Below are 19,945 nucleotides of genomic sequence, written 5' to 3'. Positions count from 1 at the left end.
TTTTGGCTATGTTTTTTAGGCTGTGTTTGGAAATTATGCAAATAGAGTATAAATTCTGGTTCAGGGTAAATTTGCTCTTTGGTTCACTTTTGGTTGTGCTTGGCAACATTACATTTATGCATTGACAAATGATAGAAAATACATTTTCCAATGCATATTTACATTGATAATAAGATGTAAAAGTACATCAATAAAAAAGAAGTAAATTTGCATTCAAGTGAGCTTTTGATAAAAAAGGCATGTATTTTATTGGAATTCGTGTTTGCATCCATTACAACTAAAAATTTGTTTGGTAAGAAGGTAAATTCATTGGTGCAAAACCAACCCAACTTTGCAATTTATATGAACCGTTTTATACTTTAAATATTTGCATCATTTCCAAACACAGCCTTAAGTTCAACTATGGCGTATTCACTAATATTGGCTGCATGTTTAATTTCGATCTCAAGTTCTCAACCAATAACATCTTTTGCTGCACGATGCAGTGGATGCATCATATATTTTGTCATGTTCAGCCAATCACATCTTTTGAACCTGAAAATCTTTCTATCGGTTTTTATGTTGAAACAAGTGCAACTAGACTATAAAAGATAAAAGAAAAAAATCCAATAAACACTAGGGCTCATTTGCTTTTTAGTGCATTTATCCATGTTTTGTTCTTTTATTTCATAGGTAAATAAGACAATAACCGTTTTAGCCATAAAAATCTATTATTAAAAGAGCCATTTTTGTTCCATCCAAATTGTTGGCAACTTTTCCCCTGGGTGGGAAAGTTATTTATCCACATGGGAGTGGGGGTGTTAATTGGAGTGGATTTGGTCCAATCCGATCCAGTCTAATGTGAGTCTATTACAAATGGACCAGGTCCAATCCAATCCAATGAATATTTTGGAACAGTCCAATTCAAGGTCTGGATTGTCCAATTTGTTCAAATTTGTTTTAATTTAAATTAATTCTAACCCATACCTGGTCTATTGACACATATATTCTTATCTTCTATAAGTGGACTAGATATTGGCTCAATCCAACCCAATCCAATATAAATTCATTACGAATGGATTAGGTCCAATCCAATCCAATAAATACTTTGGTATGTCCAATCTGTCTAAATTGATTTTGGTTTGGACGGGTTCAATCCCAAACTGGTTTATTGATTCCTCTACCTGGGAGATAGGTATCACTTACCCAAGTAAATGATACCCAAGAAAATAATCTTTTCTTGGTCCCCATGTAAATAACAAAAAAAGTATATGGGTTTTTTGGTTAATGGGATTCACAAATCAATTGACCAACTTTCCCCTCTTTCAAAATAAAAAAAAAGGAACGCCCCGCATAATAAGATTAGAGATCTACTCTCCCCAATGCTTTTAAATGTATCTGTGTTTGTGTCTTTTCACATTAAGTGGTTTGGTAATTCTATTGGCGAGAGTGATTAGAATAAACAAAAAATATAAAAAAATAGTGTTTTAGATTATTCGATTAAAAATATGTAAACAAATGATTAATAAGTAATTTGACTAGGATAGGTCAACGACTGCATTTTTATATATTAATGACCCAATTCATTATTTGTAAATAGAAGGAGATAATTGTTTGCATTTTTGCATCAGAATGCAAATTAGGATAAGAAACTTGGGCTCAGTTTGACAAGAGTATGAATACAATGCAAATACATACAAAATAATACAAAATATAAGGTTTTGCATTCTACATATTTGTATTTGTACTCCTTCCAAACTAAGCCTTTGGGATCAATGTTTGAGATGGCTTGGCTGTTTTAATTGAGTGAATTACCAGATATAAATTGTCAATTAACCTTGGAAAAATTGGACTCCCTCTTCAAAGTCATATGCACAATTCAAAATTTTGATATGGTACATTCTGTATTGAATGTATTGGATCATATTAGAAGCTTCAAGATATGTATATTTTAAGGATTTTTTCAAAAACTTCTTTTAATGTTGGATAACATTAAGATGCCCCCTTTAAAAATGGGAGAAAATTTTTAAAAATAGATTTTCATTCACCCAAAACACCCGATGCACATGTTTGTGCATAGATTTATCAGTACTTTGAATCATGGTCCTAGGAGCTTAATAAGCTCCATCTTTCCAAACTGAGCCCTAAGTTTATTTTATTTGTTTGAGAAGAGAAACGAGGGGTCCCAACCAAGGTAGGATCAAGTAAGGTGGTGCATTTTTTTTTTTAATTTTAATTTGGAAACTCTAAAGTCGATTCCATTTAACAAAAGATGGATTACATCATAAATGCAAATTTGTAACAATTCCGACCAAAGAAAAAATGCATGTTTGTACCACCTGTAGGTAAGGTGGTTAGGCTACATGAGAGTGGTCTCCTTGAAAAGTAAAGGAAGACCAGAGGTAGGAAGTAAGGTTGAAGGCTAGGGTAAATGGTAAGGTGATCATAAGGCCGAATGAGTAATGGGATGATCGAATGAATGGCGTCGTCATGAGATGGGTTCTCATTTATAGGGAGAGATCCCGAGGTCCCAAAAGGAAGAAGCTAGAAGTGTTCGATTCCCACTAGAAAATGAAATATTGGATTTGTTGTCAGTAATTAAGGAGCACTGCTAGGTTTTCGCCACATATCTTATGATATCTCTAAAGGACGAATTTTTCTTTTGTTCAAGGATTCTCATAATTCGCGTGTTGTGCTACTTCCCTTCGTGATCTATTTAACCAACGTGGCACGAGTGACATCATCGTTTTGCGGGTGTGTTCTTATTAAACTCACGTGGCGTCTTATCACGCACATAATTTAAAGCCACACGTGTAACCAATGTTCATTCCCAGTCTATAGTGATTCCACGGTTTTGTAATGATCTTAGATTCATTGTAACTCTGTGCGCATTCGAGGTTCATCGCATATTCGTGCGTGTCTAGAGTTCATCACAGATTTATATTAGCCAAGGTTTTTTGCAAACTGTTTCGAGTACTGGTTTATCACAGTCATGTGATGAATTATAAACTCATCGCAAACGTTCAATGAGTTATGAATTCATCGCAAGCGTCCATGTGGTATTAATTCACTATCCTCTGCACTCTAATGGTATGAGTGATCACTATGTGCCTACACCACCAATAAATGAAAATGAGATACATTTTATATTAGAGGTTTTTACTGTTCAGTCCACCCCTAGAAATCTTATCTCCACCGTACAATTGGGGCCGGTAGGTACCAGCTCGGAATTGATGCCAATTCACGAGTGGGTATGGGTGTTATAGGTGGAGGTGTTTATAATTTTGAATTATTGTAGGTCTATAATTCTAAGGTGGAGCGCAATCAACTTATTTATATTATTGATCAATATGTAAATGCTTAAACCTTGTGCATAAAATAGATGCTATTTGAGAGGCCTATGCTCCTATTCCAACTGAACTCCAATAGCACTTTCCCTTGTGAGTCTGGATCTCTTGCAAGCAAAAATTCTATGTACATAGCATCCAGCTACACTCAAGAATATTTTCTATTCACCTATGTGAAATTTATAAAGATATGTTCCCAATGTGCAGTTAAATGTCCATACCTTCAGAATGTGCGGAGTTTTTTCTAATAGGAGATTCCACACTTACCCTGCATGATAACACTGTTATTGTTGTAGTGCTCCTTAACACAATCATTGCTATAAAAAATGCAACTTTACTCGATATAATTACTTTGGAACCCACTAAACATAGCATATATCATGGAAATCCCACTTAAAAAAAAAAAAAAAAACATTCAAATTAACAAAGCCTCCTCTAATCAAATCCTTTCTATTTTCCACATTGTAAAGCATAATTAGCGTTATCACTTTAAAAAAATGAATGCATGACTTTGTATAGGGTCAACATAGATTGAGACCCTAACATATGCTAATTCTAAGGCCCCCATGTGATGCATGGTTTATACCATGTGTGGCATGCTTATTTGGTTAGGGACCCAAAAATATTCCACATGTCCCCCTTTTGTTTTGTATACATGTGATCATGGGTTAAAGTATCGATCGAACGTCTATGATACTCAACTTTTGTGTTTCACGTGGTTGAAATGAGTGATATTCATAGATTAAGATTGTTTCAGCTGTTTTCAAGCTTTGAACTAGGCCATCTCTAGTATGGCCATATAGCCTAAGTCCTAGTATTTAGGGTTTTTATTGGCATCAATATTGGTTTAAACCATGCATGTGATGTGGCTTTGGCCCCCTTAGGGGCAGGGAGGTCCTATCTCTAGACCTATTTAGCAGGGTCAAAGCCTCAAAGGTTACTTTAGGAGGAACATATGCATGGGTCCATTGGAGAGAGCCTACCCATTCCATAGTTTTGATTTCCCTCAAACGGAGGAGAAAAGCTCCAATTTAAGGTCCTCTGATGTAATTGTCAAACTGGATGGTCTCTTATCCCAGGTGATTTGGGTTGGGCATATCAATTCTCCACATGGTACATATGAGAGGTATTATCCAACGAAATAGGCCAATTATCTCGTTTTGGTGACTAGTTCCATGACCAATCAGATAAAGTTAAGAAAAAACCCAAATGCAAAATTTCATAAGGGTTTGTGGTGTTGAGAGAGGATTTGGACCTTTAGATTGGACTTACAACAATCTTTGGGGAAATGCATGCAGCTCAGTTTGTTGCACAGGCGGCAAACTAGCTCTGTTGTGTATAGGAGTGTAAACAGGATTGAATTCAAATCAAATCAGACAATATCAAAATTTAAATTTAATTATAAAATTTAATACCCGAATTCAATTAATTGAATATCATTGAATTCTGCCAAATAGTTATTTTAGGTAATTAAAAAATATGTAAAATAAATATTTTATTTATATAAAGTATATAAATATATAAATTATTTATATAATTTAATTATTATTATTATATATGTATAAATTATATAAAATATTTAAGTATTTTATATAATTTGGATATTTATTGAATCGAATTAGGTCATATCAAAATTCGATCGATTACGATATTCAAATTATTCGAATTTGATTCGATATATCAAATCTCCAATTCGAAATCAGATTTTCGAATACCGTTACACCCCAACTTATGTAATCCTGTGAAACCAAAATAAAAAATAAAAAAGATTAAGAAAAATATATTCACGGTTTACTTGTGATTATTTACATATAGCCCGTTATACACGCATGTATTTGCATCAGATCTCGACACCTACAACCTATTCATGCAACAAATATATATTGAAACTATGCAAAGATAATAATACTTGGACAATAAAGGTGGGGGTATTGAACTAAAATGGGCTAAGAAGAGTGACAACAGTTGCAGTTTAAAGTAGATGTGGTAGAAGCCCAATTGACCTAATTAGAAAACCCATTTCCATACAAGATTAATACATTTTTTTAAGGCCTTTGAAAGAGCTATGTCTCCTAACCATCTTATTTTAATTCCAGAGTTATGCTTATAAAAAAGAAAAATCTACTCAAACAGAGTTTCAAAGAGAAAATCCAGACGACCAAATCATCCATCAATCAAGAATACCCCTGTCCATTTCATTATTGAATTTTTTAGAGGACCTGCTGCTTCTTCCTTGTAACCCTCCCGTCCAAGACGCAACCGCGTTTGCCCTGTATCCACGTCGACATGAGGATACAATGTTCACTAAGTATTGTAAACAAGATCTCTCTCTCTCTCTCTCTCCCATATGTTCAGAAGTAACAGACAGATAAAAACGCGGAAATACCAAGTCAAGAAGAGGCTCATCTCGTATACGGTATATCATGCACTGGTCTTCACTAGGAAAAGTGGACTTCTGTTGGTGGGTCCCTAAGGCCAAGAGTCGCTCTTTAGCACGTTAGTCCACAGAGCTCCATAGAAAGCTTGATCAGGAGACAGTTTCACGGCCAATTCAGTACTTATAAGACCAACCCCAGTTCAAATTCTCCCACCCAAATCAAACTTCTCTCTCCCACTCAGAGGTAGAAAGCAAAATGGAAATGGAAACTGAACTGTAAGTTATTCCTTAATTTTCTCCTTCTTCTGCACTTGAGACCCATTTGATGTAATCAGTTTTCTAACTTCTTTTTCTGTTTCCATGACTGACGATGGCAGGTTTGAGACCAGTGAGATGCTAGCAGTTTTTCTGGCTTCAACTCCTGTGCTCTCTGAGTCATGGAGGCTCTGCAGCCATGCGAATGCTACAGCTCCCGGAGGTTTCATTGTCAACCAGATTGGAGACGTGGGTTACATTGCTTTCTCTGGGATACAGGTGATTAGTGGGTTGAATCCCAACGGGAATAACTTGGTGCTGTTGAATGGCACCAGCTCTGGGCTTTCATTCTCGCCGCGTGAAGTCGATGACAGTGAAGAGCCACCAATGGTTCATTCTGGGTTCCTTCATATCTTCCATTCTATCTACAACAACCCATGTTTCCAAAATCAGGTCCAATTCTAATCTTTCTCGTTCTTTCAAGTTTCAGCTTCTCCTAGAATTATGAGTTCTGGTTTCCAGCTGCATTTATATCGATGGCAAACCAGCTCCATTGTAGGTTGCTTGATTAGCTTCCCTGTAAGCAAGTCTGATCTTCTGTATGTTCAGGGGAGCCATTGGAATAGTTTCCAGCTTCAAAATTGGTTCATTCCCACCTTCAGAAGGAACCCATATAGATGGAAGAAAGAAGCTAGATTGGACCGGCTGTGATCATCCAATCCGCTATCAATCCTACCCATGGCCTATCAGAAATTTAAAACGCAGAAATCTCCTTTTCCTTTCTGCTAATGTCCCACGATAAAGAGTTGCTGATGACTTGTTGCTTTCAAGTTTCAACGCAATCTCTGGTTTCACTTCAAATCCCAAGCTTATTAATTAGATCTCCAAAAGCCAGTTTCCAGACCAAGCCATAAGGCCAGATTGAGTATAAAGTATAAACAATTCTTTATGTGGGCCACATAGTTGACTGTTGACTTTCAAAAAGTCACCCTGAACCCTGGTACACATCTTTGCCATTTATTTATTCCCAATCTGGGAAATTTTGTGTAATTTGACTACACGATTCCATGGACCCGACCCGGTTCCTGGTTATTTTATGTAGAGGTGTTCATAAAAACTGAAAAACCTGGAAAATCGAACCGAATCGAAAAATGCAGTTAATCATTGTTATATATGTTTTTATGTATTATATGATTTATAATATTATATATATATATTTATATATTTATTTATAATATATATATATATATATTATAAATATAAAAAAAATAAAAATCAAAGAACTGGACTAGTAAAAGAACCAAAACCGAGGTTAATCGATGGTATCAGTTTAGTTTTTCAGTTCAAGAAATTACAAAAATCAATTATATCGATTCGGTTTAAAAAATATGCCCACAAGTCAGTTAATCAAACTGTGATCACCCCTGATTTTAAGTCTAATTCATCATCATCTAAGCCTTGTCTCAATTATAAAAGTCAATCACATGAATCTTGTTTCATCATTCGATTCCTAAATCAAAATTCATGATCATGAGAGTTTGACAAAAGTTTTAGTATCGGCCGACTAATTTGAAAAACTCCCTTCTTAATTCAGACTTTGAGACTGACAGTGTAGGATAATCTAAAAGGCTGATGGAGTTTCATTTGTCTCTGACCCAATATTATCAAATTAATTGTACAAATAAATTAGTTGTATCCTGATTTATCAATATGACAGTTTTGACCATCCAAAACTCAATATCATGGTTTTTAAAACCGACCTGGAGATCAAACTGATCAGGGGTCTGGTTACTGGGTTGAACGGTCTGACCTTTTGAACCAAACGGTTGACCCATTCTAACAAAAAAATAATAAAAAACAGTCAAAACCGTTCAAATGGTTCGAACAATTAATAGCTCGGGTCAACAGTTTGCTGACAAAAATCAACGGTTTTTGAAGAAAATTTGATTTTGGAGAAAACCGAAACCGGTCACCTAACCGGTTCCCAGTTTTTCCAATCCTACCGTCTGACAATATTGTTATTCTTGATTCTTGACAATGAGACCATCAAAACCCGGAACTGGCAGCTAAAATGGTTTTTAAACTCCTTGGTACTTGGAAATATTGCTGGTTCAGCCAAACCTAGTTTAAGTACAGGTGTTAATACATATTATAACTTATAATATTTAGACTCTAACTAATGTTTTACACTGAATAATAAAAAGTTTACACTGGTTCATTTCTTGCTTTAGGGTACAGTTTGTTAATATTTATTATTTTAAGTTTATTTTTATATAAAATAGCTTCAAGATAATCAGAAATCATTGCTATTTTGTTAATTTTTTTAACATTTTTATTTGAGTGAATCCAATGGTAAACTAGGCAATCGGACTTTTCGACCCGCCGGGTCTGAATCTGGTAGTTCTCTTCACTTTAATTCAAAATAAAAGAAAAAAAAAAAAGATTAAGGATCCATGAATGAAGACTTAACTAGATATTAGGAAACAAAAGGAAACGCGTTTAATGGTAGTTAGAGAATTTGGAGATGCAATATTGCACTGGTGGGTGCAATAATTTGTTAGGACTCCAATCCATATGAGAGGTTTTGACAACATTGATTGTGCTTGGCTTCAATGCCACATTTAAAAGGAGTCCAAGTTCAAAAGGGTGATCCAATTTTCACTTGGTCAAAGAAAGAGCTGATGATAGTCTGCACTAGGTTGGTATGGGCATGATGGACGGCCCTCTAAGCTTATCTTGATCCTTGACTCAGTCAATCCATTCTTTTGAATGGCTGGTGAGTGGTGGTTGAGATTAAATAGTGCTTGCATTAACCTTAGCTTTGACCAGGGGATGATATGATAATTTTATTCAAGGAGAGTACAGAATAAAACAAAAAGGAAAGTTCTTTTGTTTGGTAAGAAAATTATTCCATTAATGGTTTCACACTAGTGTCTCTCCTTCCATTATAGCACTTAAAAAATATATCACCTTATCTAGATGGTTGCACTGTTAAATTGTTTGATCAACAAAAAGAAAAATAAGGTATATGGGTCAGAATTTGATTTCAGAGAAAGCAGCAGTCAGAAAATTGAGTAGTCCAGCACCATATTAACTAATGCTGGATAGAACCAAACAACAATTTAGGGTAATGGCCTGGTTTAGTCTTGGTGACAGACTTGATTTTGCATCCAACTACCAAAACAACAACTAAATATGTTTGAAAGCACATGAGTGATTCAATTTTTGTTGTATATCAATGGGTAAAGGTTTTTCTTTTCTTTCTAGGAAGCCCACTAATTCTGTTGTAGGGAAGTTATTGTGGAAGAACACTCCTCCAGGCTGCCAGGGCATGAGCCTGAGATAGTAGAGTAGGTTCATCTTGTTCTAGTTTAGATATCAGTTAATGGATTAACTGGTGCAGCCATCTGGGTCTTTGCAACAAAAGCTGAATTCTACCATTCACCAAAACACCAATGACACAACCTACCCTCCGAATCCTATCAAGTGGGATATGACCCTGAGAATGATGGGAACAATCTAATTCATTAACTATTTTAGTGTTACTAATATATGGGATTGGTGAATATGAATATCAAATATGCTTTCACAGATGTTGCCTATTGTAAACCAGTTTCAAAACTGAATTTAGTGTTTGCATATGCCTATATGCAGATATCTATGCTAATGCAGAACAGCAAATCATTGATAGTCACAGGCCACTCAGTTGGAGGAGCAACAGCCTCTCTAGCAACCCTTTGGTTGCTCTCTTATCTGCAGTCTCTCTCCTCTTCCTTTTCAGTCCTCTGCATCACTTTTGGTTCTCCATTATTGGGTAATGAGTCTCTGTCAAAAACAATCCTCAGAGAAAGATGGGGAGGCAAATTCTGCCATGTTGTTTTGAAGAATGATATTGTCCCCAGGTTACTCTTTGCTCCACTGGACTCTATAGCTACACAACTGAATCATATACTACAGTTCTGGCACTTGTCCATGACACCACAGTATGGACACCTTGTATCTGGATTGTCCAGTGAAGAGAAAACTGAGTTTTATCATTACATATTGAATCATACTGCAGCTTATGCGGCTCAGAAAGATGGCTCAAAGAGGTGTTCATATTGGCCATTTGGGAGTTACCTCTTCTTCTCCGGAGAAGGAGCAGTTTGTATAGAAAATGCAACATCTGTTATCCAAATGTTGTACTTGATGTTTACAACAGGTTCAGCAAACTCTTGCATTGATGATCATCTCAAGTATGGTGATGTTGCAGCAAAAGTCTCACAACTTCTTCTGATGAGAAGAAGCTTCACACAAGGGATTCTTCCTGAGTCAGGCTATGAAGCTGGGATTTCATTGGCAATTGAGGCCTCAGGAATAGCACCCCAGGTAATAAAACAATTGGATAATCGCAACCATCTCAATTAGCTAATTTTTGGAAGTTGATATTCTTTTGAGAAAAAGGGCCCATAATAACCTGATTAGGAGCTATAGGCCTAATTAGTCCATCAATGAATTTGGTGATGACTCTTTGTGCTTAATGGTTGGCTTGTTTTTTCTGATCTTTTCTTCCTTTTCCTTTTAAATAACCTACAGGATACAGTTGTAAATCCAGCTAGAGAGTGCCTAAAGATGGCGAAGCAGATGGGTCGTAAGCCAAACCTAAATAGTGCTAGCCTCGCAATCGGTCTAGCCAAGGTAACGCCTTATAGAGCTCAAATTGAGTGGTACAAGGAAACTTGTGACAATTCTGAGGATCAAATGGGCTACTATGACTCCTTCAAGCTCAGGGGAGCTTCTAAAAAGGACTCTCAAGTTAACATGAACAGGTTCAAGCTTGCTGTATTCTGGAATAATGTAATTCGCATGTTAGAGACCAATCAGCTCCCCCATGATTTTCACAGGAGAGCCAAGTGGGTAAATGCATCCCAGTTCTACAAACTACTTGTTGAACCTCTGGATATAGCTGAATATTACAGGACTGGAATGCACAAAACTAAAGGCCATTATCTGACTCATGGAAGAGAGAGGAGATATGAGATCTTTGATAGATGGTGGAGAGGTAGAGAAGATGTCAGTGAAGACAATAACAGCAGGACCAGGTTTGCAAGTCTGACTCAAGATTCATGCTTTTGGGCAAGGGTGGAAATGGCCAAGGAGTGGATGCAGAATGCTAAGGGTGAGACTGATCCACACAAGTTGGCCCCTCTCTGGGAAAGCATGAACAGGTTTGAATTGTATGCTAGTCAGTTGGTTGAGAAAAAGGAGGTCTCTAAGGATGTTGTGGCAAAGAATTCAAGCTATAGTTTGTGGTTGGAAGAATGGAAAGAGTTCAAATCACAATTGTTGCAAATTCCTGGTAGGTTGTGACCTGGTCCCTAATGGTCATTAGGATTACTGAGGAAGAAGGCAGAGTGGAGACTAATTCATCAAGCTTCCTTTTTCAATGGCCCTCTTATTTCCATTTAAAGAAAGCAAAATAAAAAGCTAGTTATAGGCATTTGTTTCCTTTCTTTCTGCCTCTTTCTTAGTTTTCCTTATTCCATTGTTTAGGCGGTGTTTGGGAGTGCTTAACCCCATACCTTAAAAATTATCAAGAAGCAGTTGTAAATGGATAAGCACAAGTAGAAAAAGCAGACGAATCTGGGTTTTGAAAGTAATCGGGACATGCTAGTCATTTTGAAGGGGGGGGGGGGGGATTTAGACATTTAAGATCCGATCCGAGTATCTGATCGGATCTGATAGGACTAAAAATACAAGTATTTTTTAATTATTTTCATCATATATATATGTTTTTTATACAAAAATAAATAATATAATAAATTTATAAAAATACAATACAAATAATATATTTATAAATAAATAAATAAATAACATATATATTATATATATTTATAAATATATAACACATTGGATCAAATCTTCTCATATTAGATAGGGGTGATCCAAATCTGATCCAATTTTTGATCGGATGATAAGATCCTGATCTGATTAAAAGGTGATCTGAATTCGATCAAATAGGATTTGATCTCGAATCGAGTCGGATCATTTGCACCCCTATTCAAAGGTGTTAACAGTCATTTAAAACATTAAGTTTGAGGGCATTAATGGCATTTGAAAGGGAATCTTAAAATTATAAAATGTAGTCCCTACTTTAAACTCAAAAGGCAGAAGCCAGAAGCCTATAAAAAAAATCGCTTCTGCTTATCCGTCAAAATAGCTTAAATTTATTGATAAGGCTCAGTTTGGAAAGAATACAACAAATACATAGGATTGTCAATGGGTCAGGTCGGGTTTGGGTCCAAGTAGAACCAGTCTCAAACTGATTATTAATTAGGAGAAAATCACAGACCCAGAACTGTCCCGGTTAATAGTTGGGTCTATTAGGTCCAGACCCAATAAACCCGATTAGACTGAAAACTATATTTGTTTATTTAAATAATATCTTAAATTTTAAATTTTTGATGATATAGTCTTAATAAAAATAATGAAAAATATTAAATGATTTATATGTTAATAAATTAAACATTTTTAACTAATATTATTTATTATTTATCAAATTCATCGTTTCAAATATAAAATATGATAAAAATTAAGAAAATATTATATATATAATAAAATAATCAGTTCCGGATCTAAATTGATTTGAGACATACAAAAATCCAAAATTAACCTAATTATTAATTGGGACAAATTAATGGAACCAAACCATTATATTTGGTTTGGTCCATTAAGGTCCATCGGATTGACCCGACCCATTAATAGCCCTACAAATACAAATATCTACATTGCAATTCCAAAGTCCAAATTGAGCCTAAAGAGAAGCTAGAGCCGACGTGCCAAATGATATTAATTGGGCATTTGTCCTCTTAAACGCAAAAAGCTTGAAAAACCCAATGGGCCAAACTGAGTTTTGGTGGAGTTCGGTTCTCGTGTTTTCGTGGGCTCAGGCTTTGCTCGGCAAGGTTTAGATTGGTTTCTGCCTTTCTGGCTTCAGGCGATCAAACTTTATTGGGCTTCTCCTGTCCAAAATGTGTGGATAAGAACAATGGTATCTATTTGTCGGAATTTGAATTCAAACAAGATCCGATCCAAATTCAATCCGTTTTTAGTGGCATCAAATGTGGGTATGCCCCATTTCAATCCGAATTCAGGTTGAAGATCGGGTTGGGTTAGGGTTGGATTTGAGATTTTAACACGTTGGTTGAGCTAAGGTTGGCTTCAACTTGAGCCAATCCGGCCTATGTTGCACCCCTAACTCAGTATTGAAGTAAGTTTTGCACTGTACCATGGTAAGGTCTGAGCCTGCACCATTTGTTATTAGTAGGGGTGTTCACGATTTGGGTTGGTTCGTTTTGAAGCTATTTGGTCAATTAAACCGACCTGGTGGGGTTGGGGAGTTGGTCACCTGAAACTGATAAACCGTTATTGAAAATCAGCTAATTTGGGTTGATTGGTTTATTGGTTTGGTTAATTGGTTCAAAGGTTTAAATTAAAAAAAAAAATTGCAACAATATTACTAAAAATTTAAATTTAATATATATATATATATATATATATAATTTAATATATATACACAACTAAACCGAAACCAACCCGACCTCTCGAGTTAGCATAATAGCTGAACCAAAGCCAACCAAAAATACTAGAAAACTGACCAACTCAAGTCAAGTTGGGTCAGGTTGATCAGTATGGTCGGTTTCATCAGTTTGATGAACAACTCTAATTCTTAGAGCAATGCTAGAAATACGGTTCTTCATCAGCCTGCTTCTATAAATGCAAAATTAGCCTAAGGTGAGCAGGTTTGAATATGATATCAAAAAGAGATTGGAAGGGCTCAAGCGATTGATATGAAGAAAGAATTTGAAAAATAAATGTTTTGGTCCGAAGACCAAAGTAACTGCATGGGTATATTTTACATTTAGGCAAGGTTCAAAATATCGATACGCCCGATATGCCAATAGGGGTGTATCGGGTGAATCGATACACATTTTGGTCCCGTTTTTTTTTTTCGCAACCAGTTCAGGGGGGCTGGTTTAGGTCTCCTCTACCCCCCGAACCGGTCAGATCTCTGATACATCCACTGTAGGGGCGTATCGGAGGGGGCCAGGAACGATACGTATTGGCCGATATGAACCGATACGTGTCGATACTTTGAACCTTGCATTTAGGGGAGGTGATTGCAATTACCAAACTTTAAGAAAAGTTTTAGCAACAGTCCAAATCTTTAAGGGGGATTTTAGCAATTCCCAAATTAATATGTAGTTATAAAAAGTTGTTGAAACATGGCATGCGAGAAATTCAGTCATATTAGGCAAATTTAAATTGAGATAATTACCTTAATTATAGAAGTTGATTAGGGATTAATACTTGAATATATAAAAGTTAATGAGATAAATTACGAGTGTGAAACAATTTTTGACATTTATTGTCTCTCAACCGAAGAGAAAATTTTAATAAACTTTAATATTTATTAACAAACATCCACAGAGAAAAGAAAAGGTTTTAGAAGTTAAGATTCCAAATCCAAGTAATTGAAGCATGAAGGCCAAGATTCAAATCTTATTGTAGTTTTTTATACCAAAAAGGCAAAAATTATTAGCAATTATAGGAATTTTGGATTTGTAGTCTTTCAACTGAAGATCAAGATTTAAATCTTATTACTTGTAGTTTTTATACCAAAAAAGTACTAGCAATTATGGGAATTTAATGAATTAGACAAATTTGAATTTAATGGCTGCAGATCCTTTCATCTCACAACCCTCGGCTGTGTAAAGTAGAAATTTAATGCATCCGGTTTAAACCATCCATTTGATAACTCATGTCATGTAGCTAGTAATTGCAATATAAGAGTTCGCTCAGTTTTGGCATCTCACCAAAAGAATAGAAAAAAGAAAAAAAAGAAACAATATTTTGCCTGGTAGTAATGCTCATAAGAGTCACCTGAGACAAGATTCTGTGCACATTTGACATTTGTCTTGGAAGGATCACAAGAAAGACCTGTCGAGTGTCAACTAGAAAAACAGAAAATTGGACCCCATGACTTTTTCCCATTTGGTGGAAACTTTTTTTTATCAGTAATCAGTAATCAATTCATTAACTTAATCAGGAAAAGACTCATTTAATGGGAACGTTAACAAACACAAGCAAATTTATGAAGAAATTAAACCTTCCCATTAGGAATACCAACGTTTCTAACAGGACCCTTGAACCATTTCCTTGCATCCAGAAACCACCAAAGCATTATTAAACCCAAACTTACACCCAATGCCACAGGTGCATAGTTAAATGTGTTCCAGGTGATGGGATAGAAAGTCGGCAATAAGAAGACTGAACAGGTATAACAGATCCACAAGAAGGCTATCAAGCAAATTGGCCTTCTTGCTTTGCCCAGATAAAATGGCCCTGGTTTGAAGTTCTTCTCAGCCATGACCATCCTTGCAAAAATTGGAACAGCATATCCACCAACCCATCCTATTGTGCATATGGAAGTTATTGCAGTGAAGACCACATTAACTTTCAATATAGGTAGTCCAAGAAGAATGCAGATGGCTGCACACAGCCACACTGCATTCGCTGGAACCTTGTGTTTCGGATGCACTCTTCTCCAGATGGATGAAAATGGAACTCCCTGATCTCTTGATAGAGCATATACCTGAAACATGCCATTGTGAAATGTTGGTGAGATGTCAAATTCATTCAATAAGTAGTATTAGATTAAAAGTCATTCAGAAGCATCATGGTCTTCTAACAGGAGAAATAGTTTACATCTTTCCAAAATAAGAATACTCAAAATGATGTACAAGTACATATAAAGAAAATAATGTCAGACAATCAATTGACTGAATTGAAAAGACCATGACAATAATTTTTTTAACTTCCATTCTTTCTGCTTAAACTAAAGTACTTTTAAGGTCAACATCAAGGCCAATGAAAATAAGATGTGCATTATGGAGAAATTGGTTTTCAGATCAGGAATTATATTCAGGACTGGACTGTCATGGTTTTTTATAGGACTAGTTCCAAAAGCAAAGGTATAAACAACCTAGTAAGGTAAAGAGATAATTTACTTACTACTCTGGCTGCACTAGTAGTAATTGAAAGGCCACCAAAGAAGAAGGATCCCCAGATAACAAAGAGTAAAACTATTGCTCCTGTGGCATTATGGTACCTCCCATGAAATGCATCATAAAGTATCTGGGCTGGTACAAATGCTCCAGCAGTTTCATTGTTTACATCATATAAGTAGCTTGGATCCTGGATTGAAAATAGCAATCCTGTATCAGATATGGAAAACAATAATTGGATATTAATTCAGAAATAATACCTGAATGCTGAAAGTAAGAGCCAATATGTATGCCCATCCAAACAATGAAATGATCCCTATACTAGAAAGGATTGCAATTGGACCATTCTTGTCTGCACCCTTTGTTTCTTCTGTGAGATGAGCTGCAGCATCATATCCATATAGAGAGTACTGACTAACAAGAACAGATAGAATGATTGCATATACACTGTTTGTTATCCCGGTAGACTCAGATATCTCAAAATGAGTGAACACATAGGAAGCAGACTGTGTAGTCAGTGACACAAGGGGAAGCATTATAACTATAACCAAACCTCCAATAACCTGTCAAGGAAGCAATACAATTTTTAAATGTTACACTATCAGCTGGATGTTGCTGGAAATAACTTATCACAAATCACTTAAAAATTAAAAGAAAGACAAAGAAAAGAAAAGAAGAATCACCCATATATATAGTGATTGTATCATACTTCTACACCACTTGTACATTACAGATTATGTTCATTTCTTAAGCAATGTCTGCCTACTGTCTACACACTTGAAAATCTAATATTTTATAGCATGTGAATCATTAAGTAAAAAATAGACAGATAAAGTATGCAAAAGAATTAAAGCTAAAATGTACCTGCCACCATATTGAGATTATGTCAATAAAGGCAATAACTTCTAATGCAAATGTGTTGAGAAATGCCCATATAACTGTGAGGCCCATGTACATGCATAGGAATAACCATCGAGGAGTAAAATACCCTCCATCCTTGTTTGTACCAGTACATAGTAAAATAATACTTTGCAGGGTTTGTGATCCTGCATAAGCCTACACACGCAGAAATAGTTGAAATCAAAAACAAATTTCTGACACAAAATTAACTTTGTGAAAGCTTTATTACTAAAAGAGCATTTGTATACTGCATAGGAAAAACTGAAAGCAGTATACTTTCATTACTAGGGAAAGAAATTAATTTGCAACAGATAGAACTCTAATATGTAATATGAAGTCTCTGTACCTGTGTACCTATGCCAGCAATAAGGCCAATTGTTTCCAGCCATGCACAGCACCATGATGCAAATGGACCCCATTTGGGGCCAGCTAAATGGGCAGCCCAGAAATAAAGAGAGCCAGTAGTCTGTTTAATTTAAAAATAGGTGCATGTTAGTTTGATAGTATTTAACCGAAAAAAAAAAAAAGATTTTTTTTCATGTTAAAACAAGCATATATCTGTTTAACCCATATGTTCTGTGCAGTGAATGCCAAAACATATTGAGAAAGAACTATTCCAAAAGACTGGAATTTCAGCATCAAAACTGCATAGCATATATTACTGTTTTTAAATCCAAGTTAGAACAAATTTTTGCTTTCAATTCTGAAGGCATTTTTGGTAAAAGCACCTGGAAAGAAACGTAAATTGGAAAGCAAGCTCATCAATCACCAGTTTTGCAACATTTTCTCAAAAGCATCAATGACTAGCCATCTAAAGTATTAAACATATTAAAAATAATGATATACAACAAAAAATTAAAAAAAAAATAAAAAGAAAACAAAGATCCCCTGAAGCTATCAGCTGAAAACATCTACCAGGAACTAAAAGAGAAATACAGAGAACTTAAGAAAGAAACTTGAACGATAAGAAAGGGAGGATGCTTGGAGTCATTTAAATGCATCTTTCTTTTAGAAGCTAATATTGTATTTTATACCAAGTCCAACAAAAGGACTGATTACTCAAAATCTATTTCAAGTGGTATAAACTGGATGTTTCAGATTTTAGGGTCAGAAAGGGATATATAAAGAGTTCGTGTTCATTACCAAAAGGAAAATTTTATTAACCTGATCAATCTTATTTTAACTAAATACATTCTGCTGCAATGAAAATAAGGAACTAAACATTAATTACAATATATTTTGACCCAGTCCTTTCCAAGATACTCACTTTTCCATGTCAATTCACTTAACAGATATATGTAAAGAAATGTTCTTACATCTCATAGACATTTTTCAAGTAATTGAAGAATAATAAAATGACGTTAATGAAATATTGTTTCTGACCCACAAACAGAACCCGATTTCTACCTATCATATTCTGTATAGATCTAATTTCCAAGATCTAAATCCTTTCTGGACCACCAAATTTATGTTATGCTTCTAAAACCTTTTTGTCAGTAATGGAACATGGACCAAATCTATAAAACAGGACTTCTTCCGAGAGAATATTTGCACCATAGTTTAATCACTGTGAAATTAAGGAAAATTAGAGAAATCAAACAAGAACCCAGAAAACCAGAAAGGAGGAGAAGCAAGCGAATGCTTATCTATGGCAGTCAGTTCAAAAGACAAAAGCATACGCACCGGGAAAGAGGAGCAGATTTCTGCCATTGCTATCCCAACGAACCAGGTGAAGAATGATACCACCACCCATCCCCACACAAGACTAGCCGGCCCTGCATAGAGCAGGCTCGAACCATACAAGGGAGTTATCCCAGTAAAAAGGGTCATGGTGGAAAATGAAATCGCAAGCGTCTTGAATAGAGTCTGCAGCAATCCAAGAAGAACCCAAAGAACAAAACTGATCAATTTGAAGCAAAAAGAAATAAGAACCCATTTAGATCAATCTAAAACTGAAAGAAACACAAAGAAGAAAAACGAAAATCTGAGAAACAGATCAAGCAAGAACAAAGGAATCAATACAACAGTGAGCAACGACAACCAAAAAACTTGAAAAGAAGGAACGGAAAAAGGCAGTGCTGGGTACCATCTCTCTTCTAAGTTCTTGCTTGTACCCCAGCTCATTTAGACGCTTCTCTCCCGTATCCATTTCGGGAGCTTCTGGTGTTTGATACCCCATGAGATGCGATCTAAGCGTACCTTCCAACTGTTCCACCTCAAAGATGAAACAGAACTGTTATCCCCTGAAAGCCCTGAACAGGGTTCTTGAAGAAAAATTCAGAGAGAGAGAAAGGATTTGGAGCATGGACTAGAGTCTAGAGATTAAAAAATTGTAATATCTGTTTCATCTGCATGGTGGTCAAACTCCCAAAGAGTCCAACTCTAACGAACCAACACGCTATCGCTGTTCGCTTTTGACCTTTTGACATGTTTGATCTCGTTGCTGGTGAGGATAACCCCATGCAAGCAGACGACGACTTATTAATCCAGTGTTCCCACTTTTTCTGTAGTCTCTGTACTAGGGTTCCCACTTGCTTCAAAATCACTTATCTGTCTTCTTCCCAAATAGTCAAATACCCGCCGGCCACCATCTGAAATGGAGGGAAATGAGAAGGGAATTGTAAATGGAATAGCCCCAGGAATTAAGGAAGGGTGCAAGCTGGGATCTAGCCAACTTGAGTGGTGGCTCGGTTGGCGCGTAATATGGGTAGTCTCAGGCGAGAAGAATTATTACTGTTGCTAGAAACTAAAAATTAAAAAAAAAAAAAAAACTGCGATCTAGGATTTTCTTAACAGAAAAGCAAAAAGGGTGGCGGAAATCGGCACCCATTTTTTAGAAATATCCCCAAATCCTCCCAACTTAGCATTTTTCCTGTTTCTGAGTTCTGCTAGAATACAAAATTAGACCCAAAGATGGAATAGAAAGATTTACAATTATGTTTGTCCCTTCCCTTTCTGACACAAAACAGCCGATGGTCACCTGCCCTATACTTTGCAATTGGTTTATTTAATCGTGAAAAGGGTCAATCAATAAATGCTCT

At 35.8% G+C, this 19,945-nt stretch overlaps 2 protein-coding genes across 2 annotated transcripts; one reads left to right on the top strand and one right to left on the bottom strand.

Moving 5' to 3' along the window:
- The first annotated feature begins 5,832 nt into the window (after nt 1-5,832).
- LOC104606664 (lipase-like PAD4) lies at nt 5,833-11,570 on the top strand. Its single transcript, XM_010271975.3, has 4 exons — nt 5,833-5,979; nt 6,081-6,411; nt 9,613-10,326; nt 10,534-11,570. Exons 1-4 carry the CDS (start codon nt 5,960-5,962, stop codon nt 11,305-11,307), a joined length of 1,839 nt encoding a protein of 612 aa, XP_010270277.1. The 5' UTR covers nt 5,833-5,959; the 3' UTR covers nt 11,308-11,570.
- Nucleotides 11,571-14,747: 3,177 nt separating this feature from the next.
- Nucleotides 14,748-19,716, bottom strand: LOC104606665 (amino-acid permease BAT1 homolog). Its single transcript, XM_010271977.3, has 7 exons — nt 18,991-19,716; nt 18,588-18,770; nt 17,251-17,370; nt 16,869-17,060; nt 16,265-16,567; nt 16,012-16,194; nt 14,748-15,592 (listed from the first exon to the last, which is right to left on the bottom strand). The coding sequence occupies exons 1-7, from the start codon at nt 19,081-19,083 to the stop codon at nt 15,101-15,103; spliced, it is 1,566 nt and encodes a 521-aa protein (XP_010270279.2). The 5' UTR covers nt 19,084-19,716; the 3' UTR covers nt 14,748-15,100.
- Between the last annotated feature and the right edge of the window lie 229 nt (nt 19,717-19,945).

The sequence above is a fragment of the Nelumbo nucifera genome, chromosome 5, assembly GCF_055504915.1.
Source record: "Nelumbo nucifera cultivar China Antique chromosome 5, China Antique-T2T, whole genome shotgun sequence".
Taxonomy (NCBI): Eukaryota; Viridiplantae; Streptophyta; class Magnoliopsida; order Proteales; family Nelumbonaceae; genus Nelumbo; species Nelumbo nucifera.
Note: the sequence above shows the minus strand (reverse complement) of the source record. Positions and strands in the feature narration are given on the sequence as shown.